The following is a 13432-nucleotide window of genomic DNA, read 5'->3' on the forward strand; positions in this document are numbered from 1 at the left end:
AGGCTCCATTGGCCCTGAAGCAGTGATCGTCAGACACATGAGGACTGATTCACAAGTCACATTTACATTGACCACGCCAGCAGAGGGAAATGCTTGGGTCAGCTGGACAACGACCATGGGAAGATAAACTGGAACCAGAGCATGGAGCTGAAGCAAGGGTAATTGGTGGTGTTGCTGAGCCAGTATGGCATCTGGTTCCACTGTGGGACAGGCTTGCCCTGGTGGGGCAGACCTTGGTACCTCCTGTTCAGGGTTCCCTCTGCCTGGGCAGGGTTGGAGGGGCACTGACAAGCCCAGCTCCTCCCTCTTCTAGGCTCTGCAGAGCTGTATGAGCTGCTCCCCCGCAGGCTCATCCTGTCTCTGGGTGTGTTAATACAGTGAGCAGGCTTCCTTCAAACAGGGCTTCCTTCTGAGCTGTCTTCTGGGTCAGTGAGGCAAACCTCTCTTTAAATGGTCCGCCCCTTTAGTGAGGGGTGACTCTCAGAGGTAACTGTATTCCTGAGTTCTGGGGGTACTTCTCTGTTTTCGGGGGCCCAGCACTGGCTTCCTCAAGTGTCATCTTCCGGAACCCTCATCGAGCAGCAGTGTCCGGCATCTCTGGCTTCCAATCTCAGTCCCCAAGAAATCTGGCCGCTCCCTTCCTGGGTGGTCTCCGCTCCTGTCAGGCACTCCTGCTCCTTCCCCCTTTCCTGCCTCACCCTCTGCAGCAGCCTGGCCTTTAGACCAGCCTGTTCTACCCTAAAAATAGTGCCTCACATTTGTGCAGTCCTGTACAGATCAGGAAAGCTTTCCACACATATTCATGTATTTGATGTTCCCTTTGGCTGTGGAAGGAAGGAGGAGCAGATGTTATATAAAGAGTTTCATGGGCCCTGGGAGGGAAGCACTTCTCTGGGGAGTACTTGAGCAAGTGACCTTGGAGGGTAGGGTGGATTGGTGGGTGAATTTGCAGGTTGAATGGTTTCTGGTGATGACAAGGCCCAGGGTGTGTCCATGGGAGCTGGTGTCTGAGGAGGAGAGGAAGAAAAAGCCTTTGGACATCTGAGGTCAAGGCTTTGAGCTCTCAGGGTGTTGGATGGGCTGACCACTCGGATAGTGAAATCACTGAGAATGACGATGGGAACCGGGTGGAAACGAAGACAAGGCGCCAGTGGCTGAGTCTCAGTACATGTGAACGACCACCAGGATTGGTGGTTGTCAACACTGAAGAGGGGAAAAGCGTAGCTCAGCCGGGTGGTATGAGTCTTAGAGAAGCCAGAGTTTTCCAAGAAGCAGAGGAGGAATGGTCTGGAAGCTGAAATGGGGTGGGAGGGAGACGACAGACACCAAGTTTATGTATGCTGAGGTCTGAGGGCTGGGGGAGAATAAAAGGCCTCCCCTGGGAGGGTAATAGGGGACAGTGAGGTTCAGTTGAGGCAGGGAGCAGGAGAGAGCTACTGAGAAGAGGCTGGGGTATGGGGGATGTTTTCTGATCACTGGGAATTCCAGGGGGCTTTATTCTAGGAGGGGTGTGGGGAAGGGGTGGGGTGTAGTTTGGTCAAGTGAGGGAAGAGACTGGGAGTTCTGACTTCTTAGTGATGACTCAGGAAAGCAGGAGTGTGAGTGCACTTAACCCTTTTTAGTCTCTGCTGGCAGAGGTGGGATTGGTGCTTTCAGTGGAGTCCCATATAAACGCTTGTTGAAGGTGAGCTGGGAAATCTGATCCTGTGTTGGAGTATAAACTTTGAAATCACACAATGCTCAGAATAAATAACTCCATATTTGGATGACACTTGAGAATATACAAAGCATTTTTATTGTACTTTATCATTTTTTTCCTCATTTCCTTCTTATTGTAACCCTGTGAGGTGGCTACATTCCTGCGAAGTGTCAGAGCCGGGATTACAACTCCATGCTGCCTTCTAAGTGCATGGGTATGTACAGTGCTTTCAGAGTTGCTTACAAGAAAAAAGACCTTCCCGAAGTCCATTCTTTGTGCACCTGACCATTGGCCATTCTACTTTCCTTAGCTTCTCCTGTGCCATCTTTTCAATATTCAGAGAATTAATGGTTTTTCCCAAAGAAAACCTCACTTATCTTGATATGATAGCTTGTAAAATGGAGGCAGTAATGGGTTGCAGGCTCTGTTTTGACAAGCTCAGAGAGATACAGGGCAGCGAGTCATAGCTAAAGATGACTCCACTTACTTAACTGGGACTAGCTGTCAGCTGCTGTGGGCAGAAGTGGGAATTCAGGGAAGGGGCAGATCACCACCACTTATTTTTGCCCCTTGAACTCCTGGCTGAGAGCTAGACTCCAGATAAAACTAGGTAATCTCAAAAAACAAACAACCAACCAAAAACCAAAAAATAAAAAAACCAACTAGGTAATCTCGTCCAGGGGTGGCTTCAAAGCCCCTTTTAAACTTATTCTACTGATGTCATTCCACGCTCTCTCGCTTCAGAAAACCTTTGGAGAGGAGGCTGCGGCTAGAAAAGCGATGTGAATCTTCTCGCTGGGCTTAAAGGGTCGAACTGTAGTGGCCTCTCCAATTATAAAACCCGTTTAACAATAAAATAACGCGTTTTTTATTGAACCTCAACAATAAAATAAAGCGTCTATGCTCCTCCCCAGCATGACGTCACCAGACACACCCCTCGGGTCCTCGCCTCATTTCATATCCAGAAAGACCTATTTTCACTGTGGGGCATATACGGATTTGCTTTATCACATGTATTTAAAATGCACAGATAAACAGGCAGTTTTGAAAACTTTCTCAACATGAACACGTTTATTCTTTTTTTTTCATGTTTGTAGGGTTGTGTGGAAGGCAATGTGAGGTTCACTTAGGAAATTTTAAGACGTCACCCCCCCTCGGAGGAAAATAGTTGCGTCCTATTCCCGCCCCCCCACGTGTCACGCGTGTCGGCTAAGAAGGCGGGGTCGTGACGTCAGAGTCTGGGCGGGTTGGACGGTTCCAAATGAGTCTGGTAGGGGAGCTTCTTTAGGCTAGAAGGCTGCCCTAGGAATTTACCTTCTTTCTCTCCATAATCCATTTGTGCAGGCTTTAATTTAAAGTCACGGAAGCACGTGTGCAGGCTGACAGTCCTCTCCACGGCCATGAAGAAGACGGGGGCGGAACCCCTCCTTGTTGCTACTCCACCGAGTGGCCGCGTCCATTCTGGGCCCGGTGGCCTGATTTAAGGGGTAGGGAAAAGTGTCAGTTTTCGGGATCTCAAAGGGTGGCGGCCCCATGGCCCCGCTGGGAGGCGCCCCGCGGCTGGTGCTGCTGTTCAGCGGGAAGAGGAAATCCGGGAAGGACTTCGTGACCGAGGCGCTGCAGAGCAGGTGTCCGTGGGGCGGGGAAGGAGGAGGACCGGGGAGACCGCGAATCACGTGACACGAGGGGTATGTTGGGGTGTGATGGAGTGAGATTTGGAGTTGAGGCCCTCGGGTTGCAGGGCAGAAGGAGCACTGGGCGGCGAGAAGTGAAGGACTGTCACCGTCACGTAAAACAGCAGTCTGCACACGCCCACCTCAAAGAACCAGGCGGCCACCTCTCCGAAGGCTGTAAGCTGTAGGTCTCTCCAAGAAGCATTAGTAACAGTTACTACCAAGACACTTTTTATACATCATTCTTAATCCTCCAGACAGTGTTGCGAGGTGATGGTTACAGAAAGGGAAACAGTCACGGATAAAGGATTTGCCTCAGACCACACCTCAGTTGTGTCAGACTTCAAAGACGAATCCTTGCCCAGCGCACCAGCTAATCGCTGCGGTTTACTGAGTCTTTATTGTGTCACATAGTGTTGTTAGGTACTGCGTGGTATTATTAATCAGTGTCTCCATTTCACAGATGAAGAAACTGAGACTCTGAAAAGTTAAAAACAAACAAACAAACAAAAACCCAAACCCAAACTTGCCAGAAACACAAAGTAATCAGTAGATCCAGAACTCAAATTCAGCTTTAGCCTAGCTCCAAGGAATGGGTTCTTTTTGCTTTACCTCACTGCTTCTCCTAATAATACCTTTTGCTCAGGTTTTCTCCCAAAGCAAGGTGTTCTGTGTGGGAGCATTTTTGTTGAGCTAGGAGAGCACAGAAGCCTGAGAACGTGGAGTGGGGCTCCTCTCCTCTTGAAGGCCAGTGTGGTGAGGGTAACAGGAGGCTGCTTTGGGGCACCATGGGGGTTCTAAGAGGTTGCGGAAAAGCCCAGGGCAGAATTTGCCGCCCTAATCTTTCACCACTAAGTATCCGCCACCTTTTCCTAAGTAACATTTCTTCTTACCACCCAACACATAAATCAATTCGTGATCAGAAGCACAGGCTCTGGAATTAGACTGCTGGGATTCAAATCCTGACTCAACCACTTATTCGAGTGTGATCTTGTACAAGTTTCTTTTCTTTTCTTAAAAATAAATTTATTTATTTATTTATTTTTGGCTGTGTTGGGTCTTCGTTGCTGTGCATGGGCTTTCTCTAGTTGTGGTGAGCGGGGGTTACTCTTCGTTGCGGTGCACGGGCTTCTCATTGTGGTGGCTTATCTTGTTGCGGAGCACAAGCTCTAGGTGCACGGGCTTCAGTAGTTGTGGCACACGGGCTTCAGTAGTTGTGGCGCACGGGGCTTAGTTGCTCCACGGCATGTGGGATCTTCCCCGGACCAGGGCTTGAACCCGTGTCCCCTGCGTTGACAGGCGGATTCTTAACCACTGCGCCACCAGGGAAGCCTGTATAAGTTTCTCATGAGAAAGTTTTGTCATCTGTGAGATGGAGATAATAGTAGGGTGAATGTAAGGATTAAATGAGCTAACGCACATGAAGGGCTTGGAACAATTCTTGGCATTTAGTAAAGGCATAGGAACTAAATGTTGGCTTTTATATTTATTTTACCGATATTGGCTTTGTTACTTGCAACGGTGCTTTGGATGAGTCAGTTTTCCTCACTCAACCTCAGTTTCCTCATCTGAAACATGGAAATAAGAACATTTATCTCACCATGTCAGTGTTTAAGTGAATCTGTAAGCATCTCAAGGTCAGGGCAGAAATCATGTATCTTATTCACATTCGTATCACCTGGATCCAAATATAGAACCCAACAAATGGTTGGTTGAGTAAATTGAACAACTGAATGAATGAGTTATTTATGTGTGGTGACCAAGTCAGTTGAGACTGAGATACCCCTAGCTGTGAGAGAACTAGTTCAGGGGCCCAGCAGTAACTGAATCCAGCCAGAATATTGCCAGGATGTTCACACTGTAATTATGCTTTTATTTGTTTTCCCTGTTAGGTTCAGGGCTCTTTCACATTCGAGTTTCATAATAATCCTGTGGGAGACAGAAAAGAAACTGTTATCCCCATTTTACAGATGAGGAAATCAGGGAAGTTGAGACCTGGCAAAGTTATATAGATGCCAGTAGCAGAAATGGGGCTTCACTCTTCTGGGGCCTGGAAGCTTTAGGTTAACGGGGTTCGGATCTCCCTGTCTCACAGACTTGGAGCTGACGTGTGTGCTGTCCTCCGGCTCTCTGGTCCACTCAAGGAGCAGTATGCCCAGGTAGGTGGTGGTTCTGTGGCATCTGGTGGGTTGGAAGAAGCCAACTCCTGAGCTTTGGTTGCTGTGCTGTTGCTTGAGTCACTAGCAGCGTCTCTCTGACCCCTTTTGGCAGGGTGGCAGACGGCTCTCCGCTTTCTATAGGGGGACCTTTTGGGGGCATTTTCTGTTTTAAGTTTCTTTCCCATTGGCCTTACTCACTTCAGGCCACCTCCCTAGAGCGTGTTCAGGAAAGTGTGTCCAGAAAAGGCTGTAGATGCGAGTTGGCAGCTATGATGCCGTGTTATTGGTAAGGGTCTGTCCCCTTATTCAAAAAATATAATACACATCACCCCCCTCCCCCCATTAAAGCTGGCCTGCAACAACCCTTGGAATTCTCCCCTTAGAAATTTAATCACATGAAAAACGCAAGATGTAGAACAGTGTATGGAGAATGCCGCATTTGTATGAAAATGGGGGAAATTGGAAATATATTTGCTCATATACTTAGCCATTCAACAAATATTTACGGGGTGCATTCAGCACCGTTCTAGGCGCTTGGGATGTGTAAAAGCCTGGGCAGGATACATAAGAGACTGGACCATTGGCTGCTTCCAGGGAAGGGAGCTACATGGCTGGGGAACAGAGGAGGGAGAGAGATTTTTCACTGTAAATGATGTTTATCTTTTGAATTTTGAACCATGTAGATTAAAAAAAAATAGGACTGCAAAAAATAAATAGGAACTCTCAGGATCTTAGACTTCAGAAAGGGAGACTGGAGGGTGGGATTAGCTCCCCATACAATGCAGAGTCTGCTCTTCGCTTACATTTCTGTCCTTGACCTCTAGGTGCACCCTTCCAGGGACCTGTGCTCATGGCCCCTTGGTCAGTTGGCCTGAGACTGAACTTCTGGGTCCACACAAAATGAATTTGTCCCCTCCTTCCATATGACAGCCCCATCTCCATGGGAAGCATTCTCCTGTACCATCGGGTCTTCTCCCACCACCTAAACAGACCCATTCGTAGGATGGCAGCTTGGGGGATCCTGGGGATAACAGATTCAGTGGTTTTCAATTTTTTTTTTTTTTTTTTAGTGGGAACCTTTCCCAAATGAAATTGGATGCAGAAATTCCTTGTATCCAGCAGATAGACTGGGAGTGACTCTGAGTGGAGCGGAGGCACTCAGCCTTCCCCAGTGGGGCTTGGGCACCTCCAAACCCCAGGGCTCAGAGGAGCAGTTTGAAAACCACTGATCTACTTCCAAACTTCCCAAATTAGGCCCCACTCCAGACCAGTGAGCCAGGCTGGAGGGTGGGGTAGGGTGAGTGGGCAGGAGTTTGCATTTCTAAAACCCCAATACGAGACGGATAGGCCAGCCTGCGCCTGCTGTTTTTTTTTTTTTTTTTTTTTTTTTTTTAAATTAATTAATTTATTTATTTATGGCTGTGTTGGGTCTTCGTTTCTGTGCGAGGGCTTTCTCCAGTTGCGGCAAGCGGGGGCCACTCTTCATCGCGGTGCGCGGGCCTCTCACTATCGTGGCCTCTCTTGTTGCGGAGCACAGGCTCCAGACGTGCAGGCTCAGCAGTTGTGTCTCAGGGGCCTAGTTGCTCCGCGGCATGTGGGATCTTCCCAGACCAGGGCTCGAACCTGTGTCCCCTGCATTAGCAGGCATATTCTCAACCACTGCGCCACCAGGGAAGCCCCGCGCCTGCTGTTTTTAAGTCCAGCACCACTTCATCTATTACTCCCATTTGAAAACAAATTCAAAATGAAATGTTAATGCATTGATGTTTTAAGTTGCATTGGGGAATATAATTGACAAGCAGACCATAATGCTCCTGGTGGCTAATCTTCCCCTGTGGTAAAGAGTACATGGCAGGGCTTCCCTGGTGGCGCAGTGGTTAAGAATCCGCCTGCCAATGCAGGGGACATGTGTTCGAGCCCTGGTCCTGGAAGATCCCACATTGCCGTGGAGCAACTAAGCCCGTGCGCCACAACCACTGAGCCTGCGCTCTAGAGCCCGCGAGCCAAAACTACTGAAGCCCACGTGCCTAGAGCCCTTGCTCTGCAACAAGAGAAGCCACCGCAGTGAGAAGCCCGTGCACCGCAACGAAGAGAAGCCCCTGCTTGCCGCAACTAGAGAAAGCAGCCAAAAAAAAAAAAAAAGTATACGGCAAACTAGTTTATAGTTTATAAATGGGAGATGGCTGCTGGCCCCACTTTGGAATAGGGTGCAGGTAGGGTTAGGGTTAGGGTTGACTTGCTGGGTCACGGCCCCTTCAGTTTGTACATGAAGAAACTGAGTCTTTCGGGAGAGGGTCTTGCTGCAGTGAATGCCAGGGGAGCTGAAACCTGAACTGAATGATGTTTTTCAGACCCCCTCCCATCCTGGGGCCCTCTGGATGGACCCTCCTGCTTGTCAGTGTCCCTGGAGAAGGGAAGGCTGGGTCCGGAAGGGGTTCCCTAGGGTAGTCAGAATAGCCCCTCCTGCTCCAGGGGTCCAGGAGTGCCCAGAGCCAAATGTAGTGATGCTGATGCAGCAAAGGTGGCAGGAATTTGGGGATGAGGAAGGGGGTGAGGGGAAGGGGAGAGAGACCGGGAAGCCAAGTCTCCTGGGCTTTGGGATGGGGACAAAAGATGCCAGAGGGGTTGTGGAAGGACACAGAATGTGATGTTTTCAGATTTCCCACTTTAGTTGAAGACTAAGCCTGTGCCCAAGGGAGGTAAACTAATTTCAGGTTTAGTTTAAGCCAGAAATAACTGGGAAGGTAAAACTGTTGCAAAAGAGAAAACCACATCACACATTTAAAGACAAACTGAAACAATCTCTGGATTATCCCAAGGCGTTTCTTCCATCTGCCAGTGTTTGGGAGTTCTTAGTTTCTAGGGCCCTTTCCCCTGCAGGCCTCTGACCTGGCAGCAACCTCACGAGTCCTTGCGGCAGCCCTCAGGGAGGGCAGGTGAGGGGAGGGGTGGCCCTCCCTCTGTTTTAGGGAAGACCTAAGCGAGGTTGAGAGGGTGGTGGCATAAACAGAATGTGCTTTCGGCAGGAGCACGGCTTAGATTTCCAGAGACTCCTGGATGCCAGCACCTACAAGGAGCCCTTTCGGAGGGACATGATCCGCTGGGGAGAGGAGAAGCGCCAGGCCGACCCAGGCTTCTTCTGCAGGAAGATCGTGGAGGGCGTCTCCCAGCCCGTCTGGGTAAGTGGGCTCTGTGGCAGCATTAGGAAAATCTGTTTCCCCAGCCCTCTGCCTCTCCCCAGACATATCTCACATGTGTCCATTTCTCTCTCCCCACGGCCACCCCCCTGGTCCAAGCCCCCACTGTCTCTCACCCAGACAGTCGTAGTAGCCCTCACAGTGGTCGCTGCTTCGGCTCTTGTTCCTTGTGATCCATTCATCACACAGCAGCCAGAGTGACCTTTTAAAAACATCAACCAAGTCATGTTTAGAACCCTTTGTCCCACTGTTTTGATGGACAAAATGAAAATCTGTAATGTGAACTTCTGGGCCTTGAATGATTGGCTCCTGCTGCCCTTTTAGCCTCCTTACTCCTTAAGCCGCAGCAACATTGGCCTTCTCTCTGTTCCTCAAATAAATCAAACCCCTTCTGGAATCAAGGCCTCTGCCCGTGTCCTTCTACCTGCCTGGACTGCCCTTTCTTTCCCTCTTCACCTGGTTAGCTCCAGCTCAGCTTCCATGGCACCTCCACAGGGAAGACTTCCCTGATGCCCAGGTCTTAACTGGCATTCCTGGTCAGGTGCTCCCATAGCACCTTACCCTTTTCCTTCCTCATTCATTCTGGCAGCCAGTAGTATCTTCCTGTAGCAGGACTGGTTCCAGGTGATTTGGGGATACATCATGTGAAAATCTGATGAAGTCCCTGTTCTCAGGGTATTTACATTATAGCTGGGGGCAGAGGGAGTTAGGCCCTAAAAAAATATAGAATATGTCAGGTGGAGATAAATACTAAGGGACAAAATAAAGCAGGCCAGGACTCTGAGGAGGGCTGGGTTGCTGCTTTATTAAGGGTATCAGGGAAGGTCTCACTGATGTGATGACATTTGAGCGGGACCTGAAGGAAGTAAGGGAGTGACCCAAATGGGTTTTTGTGGGTGAAGGGTGAGTGGCAGGAGGTGAGGTCAGATCATGCAGATTCTCTGGAAGAGCCTGGGGTTTCTCTGAGTGAGATGGGGACTCACTGGAGGGTTTGGAGCAGAGGAGAGGCATGGTCTGCTCTTAGGTTTAGAAAGCTCTCCCTGGCTGCTGGGGGAGGGCAAGAATGGAAGCAGAAAGGCCAGGCAGAGGATCTTTCCATAAGACAGCAAAATGGCCGTGGCTTGGCTCGGGGTGGTGGTGGAGTGGAGAGAAGGGGCGGATTCTGCACAGATTTTGAGGATAGAACCAATAGGATTTCCTGACATGATGGCTCTGGGGTGGAAGGACAGGAGACAAATCCAAGGGTTTTGTTCTGAGTAGCTAGGCAGATGGAGTTGTGATAGTCTGAGACAGGGACGGTGTGGAGGAACAGGTCTGGGGAGAAAATCAGGAGTTCAGTTTCAGAGTGGTAAGGTCGAGATGCTTGTTGATGTGCGCTGTGATTACATGGTAATTAGTGAAGCTGCACCTTAGAGTCTGTCTCTCCCACCAGACAGTGAGCTTCCTGAGGGCAAGCACCAGGTCTGTTGTGCTCACCACTCTATCCCCAGTGCCTAGCACAGTGCCCGGCACACAGTAGGTGTTTGACATAGTACTTGTTTAAGAGCTGGGTGAATGAACATGTCTGCAGCATGGACAAAAACAGCTGACCTCTTTATTCACTTATTCATTCGTTCATTGACCATGTGCTCCTGAGTGCTCCTTATGTGTCAGACGGTGCTAAGGGCCAGGGATAGAGCAGTGAATGGAGACACAGTCCTTCCCCTCATGGAGCTGACTCTGCAGAGTGCAGATCAGGCAATAAACACAAAAACAGATAAATAGTGATGGTTTCATGAATACTTAGTGCTCAGAGAAAAATAAAAAGCATATCAGAATTGAAAGGGACAGGAAGGGAGCCAGGATGGTAGGGACAGCCTCTCCGAGGAGGTGATATCTGAGCAGAAACCTCCATGAAGCAAGGGAGCCTCCCTCATGATTATCTCGGCAGAGGGAGTAGGATGTGCAAAGGCCCTGAGGAGGAGACCTGGTTGGTATGTTTAAGAAACAGCAAGGTTGTCAGTTGGCTGCAACAGAATGAGTGAAGGGAAAATGATGGGAAATAGGTGCCAGATCTTATAGGTCCTTGTAAGTTGGGGTGAGAGCTTTGGATTGTATTAGAATTATGGGAAACCTTTGAGAGATTTAGGGCAAGGGACTGACAAGAATCACATTTACGTTTTAAAAGGTGCTGGGGGCAGGCACCGATTAAGGTATCTTTGTTTCTGGCCCCAGTTTGCTCATCTGTAAAATGAGTGCATTAGACTGGCTGATCTGACTTCAAAGCTTGAGGCCTCTTCTTCAGCTCAGCGGTGACTGACATGACCGTAGAATACAATGTGGGCAGATCGGGCTGCGGGCTGCAGCAGTCAGGAAGGGCTGCCTGGAGGGAGGAGGGGATGTCCGTCCCAGCTGGCTGGGTAATAGTAGGGAATGGGGCTACACTTTTCTGGGTTTTGTAGTCCATGCTCCTGCTTATTTGGACTGGGGCTGGGTCTTCCCCTCTTTCTCCCTTACCCCCAGTACCTTGTCCTGCTCTTCCCTGCACCATGTCCTGTTGGTCACTTGTTTGTGTCCTTGCCCTGCAGCTGGTGAGTGACACACGGAGGGTGTCTGACATCCAGTGGTTTCGGGAGGCCTATGGGGCTGTGACGCAGACGGTCCGCGTGGTGGCCACAGAGCAGAGCCGACAGCAGCGGGGCTGGGTGTTCACGCCAGGTGAGCTGCTCACAACCTCTGCCCCAAGGCTCGGCACGCATGCCAGCCGCCCCACCTGTAGACCAGGCCACCCACTCCTGGGCTCTCCGTCTGGTCTTCCGCTGTCTCCCTGGCAGGCTGTGGGGAGTGAGCAGGGGATTATAAAAAGGAGTCTGAGGCCTGGGGCTCAGGAGCACCTCCAGATTAAAAAGTGGATTTGGGTAGAGGATGGTATCCTTGGGGATGAAGGTTGCCCCGTGACCTTGGCCTGGTATCCTTACCTGGGCTGCCTTCTCCAGGCCAGTGGGCTTCTGGAGGTCTGGCTGGGACCCATTCCCCTGGTCCTTCACCTTTGCTTTCCAGCCTGGTGGGGGGACTGACAGTGGGTCAGAGGTTGGACCTGACAAACTTCACTCCTGTTTGATTAACAGAGTAGGGGGAGGGGGGAAAGGAAGCTCTACTAGGCAGCCTTAGTGGTGCCAGCCCAGGACCTACTCTGTGGCAATTCAGAGGCATAGCTCATATGTCTTCCCTGCCCTAGGTCATTGTGACTCGGGGAAGTTCAGATCAGTGGGTACGACCCTTCCTAATGGCTGCTCACCTCCTGGGCACTCACTCTGGCCAGGCCCAGGCTAAGCCCTTTAAACATTATCTCACTTTATAGTAGCAGCAAACCCACCAGGTAGACGCTCTTATTACCATTCTCATTGTCAGCTGAGAATGGCACACACTGCCTTCCAAGAGAACTGAATCAGAGATATAGGGATAGAAATGGACATGACCAGCTTCACATAAAATGAAAACGAAATGGCCATTTGGGCTGTCTGTGGTTTGAGATGGCAGTGACAAGTGAAGACTTAAGTCGGCGGGACCCTCTGGGGGGCTCAGGTGGCTGTGGACTGCTGAACCTGCTATCCTGGTGTTTCATGGGGTGGGGAAGTGCCCTCTGGGGTAAGTGGAGCTTGGTTCTGGAGGGACCGAGGGGAGTGCAAGAGAGGGTGGCTCCATGTGGGGTCAGCAGGCCACAATGCCCAATGCCTGGTGTTTGTCAGGAGGGATGGGGCCTGACCTCGCCATACCTCCTCTGCAGGGGTGGATGATGCTGAGTCAGAATGTGGCCTGGACAACATCGGGGCCTTCGATTGGGTCATTGAGAACCACGGAGATGAGCAGCGCCTGGAGGAGCAGCTGGAGCGCCTGATAGAATTTGTCCGCTCCAGACTTTAGCTGGCAGGTTCTAGGAGCGAGCGGGGGCTGCCAGGGTGAGGGTGGGCTCCCTGTGCCGGACACGTGGTCGCTGATGCTGGCCGAGGTTGGGGGAGCAGACAGAGGGCCTGGGTCAAGGTTTCTGGGGGCTGGTAGATGTCAGACAAGTTAAGAAACCGCCAGGGACCTCATTTCTTCGTGGAAAGGACAGCCCTACCTCTTTACAAGGAGACTTAAAGGGCAGAGGGGGGTGAGTTGGCTGTGCTTGAAGCAGAAGCATCACCATCTCCATGGGTGCCAGACCTGTCAGCCTGTGGTGGCCTTGCTTCCCCGACTGGATGCTCTCAGCCCCTTGTTCTCGGCAAGAGCCTGGGGCTCCCCAGTGTGGATACTAATAAACCTTCTTGGAGCACCTGCTCAGAGCTGGACATCTCTCATTTCCCAGATGACAACCCAGCCTGTGTGGCTCCGTAGGGCCTGGGTTGTCCTGGTGGCTGTGGGTTTCTGCTCTGCCTCCCAGCTGGGCGGGAACATATCCTGCCGAGGCTGACCTTGATCCGGGCCAAGTGGGTAAAAGGCTTGTGTGTGTCTGAGGCAGGATTGGAGTCTGAGGGTCTTGTCTTCTGGGATGGCCCCAAGAGAGGCTCAGTGTTCCACAGAAAGTGCCACCAGCAAGTACCCAGAGGGACTGGGGTATCATAGAGGGGCAGAGGCACCAGAGCTTGATGGCACCTGGTAACCATTGTTTGGCCCTGGGCAAGTCACCATAAACCTCAGCTTTCCCATAGAAGGCCTTGGACTTGACCCCTTTTATTTATATAG

General features: G+C 50.7%; 2 protein-coding genes and 1 long non-coding RNA gene across 5 annotated transcripts in view; 2 read left to right on the forward strand and 1 right to left on the reverse strand.

Moving 5' to 3' along the window:
- The window catches only part of PBXIP1 (PBX homeobox interacting protein 1), a 20945-nt gene extending 19174 nt beyond the window's left edge, over positions 1–1771 (forward strand). Inside the window, exon 11 of the mRNA XM_082466989.1 lies at positions 3–1771. Coding sequence (XP_082323115.1) covers positions 3–18 — 16 coding nt within the window. The 3' untranslated portion in view covers positions 19–1771. The remainder of the gene's footprint in view (positions 1–2) is intronic.
- Positions 1772–1896: 125 nt separating this feature from the next.
- Positions 1897–13024, forward strand: PMVK (phosphomevalonate kinase). 3 transcript variants are annotated; one of them, XM_082467357.1, is made up of 5 exons: positions 1897–3327; positions 5468–5531; positions 8558–8710; positions 11296–11425; positions 12495–13024. In XM_082467357.1, the coding sequence occupies exons 1-5, from the start codon at positions 3233–3235 to the stop codon at positions 12629–12631; spliced, it is 579 nt and encodes a 192-aa protein (XP_082323483.1). In that variant the 5' UTR covers positions 1897–3232; the 3' UTR covers positions 12632–13024. The 3 variants fall into 3 exon arrangements, with proteins under 3 accessions (XP_082323483.1, XP_082323484.1, XP_082323485.1); XM_082467358.1 differs by lacking the exon at positions 5468–5531 and having other exon boundaries at positions 2828–3387; XM_082467359.1 differs by lacking the exon at positions 5468–5531 and having other exon boundaries at positions 2828–3327.
- On the reverse strand, positions 6629–8545 carry LOC309663454. The gene is made up of 2 exons (XR_014265290.1): positions 7216–8545; positions 6629–6890 (listed from the first exon to the last, which is right to left on the reverse strand). It is a non-coding gene; the product is annotated as an uncharacterized lncRNA (long non-coding RNA).
- Positions 13025–13432: the final 408 nt, after the last annotated feature.

This window comes from Balaenoptera physalus (assembly GCF_965194825.1).
Source record: "Balaenoptera physalus genome assembly, chromosome: 1".
Taxonomy (NCBI): Eukaryota; Metazoa; Chordata; class Mammalia; order Artiodactyla; family Balaenopteridae; genus Balaenoptera; species Balaenoptera physalus.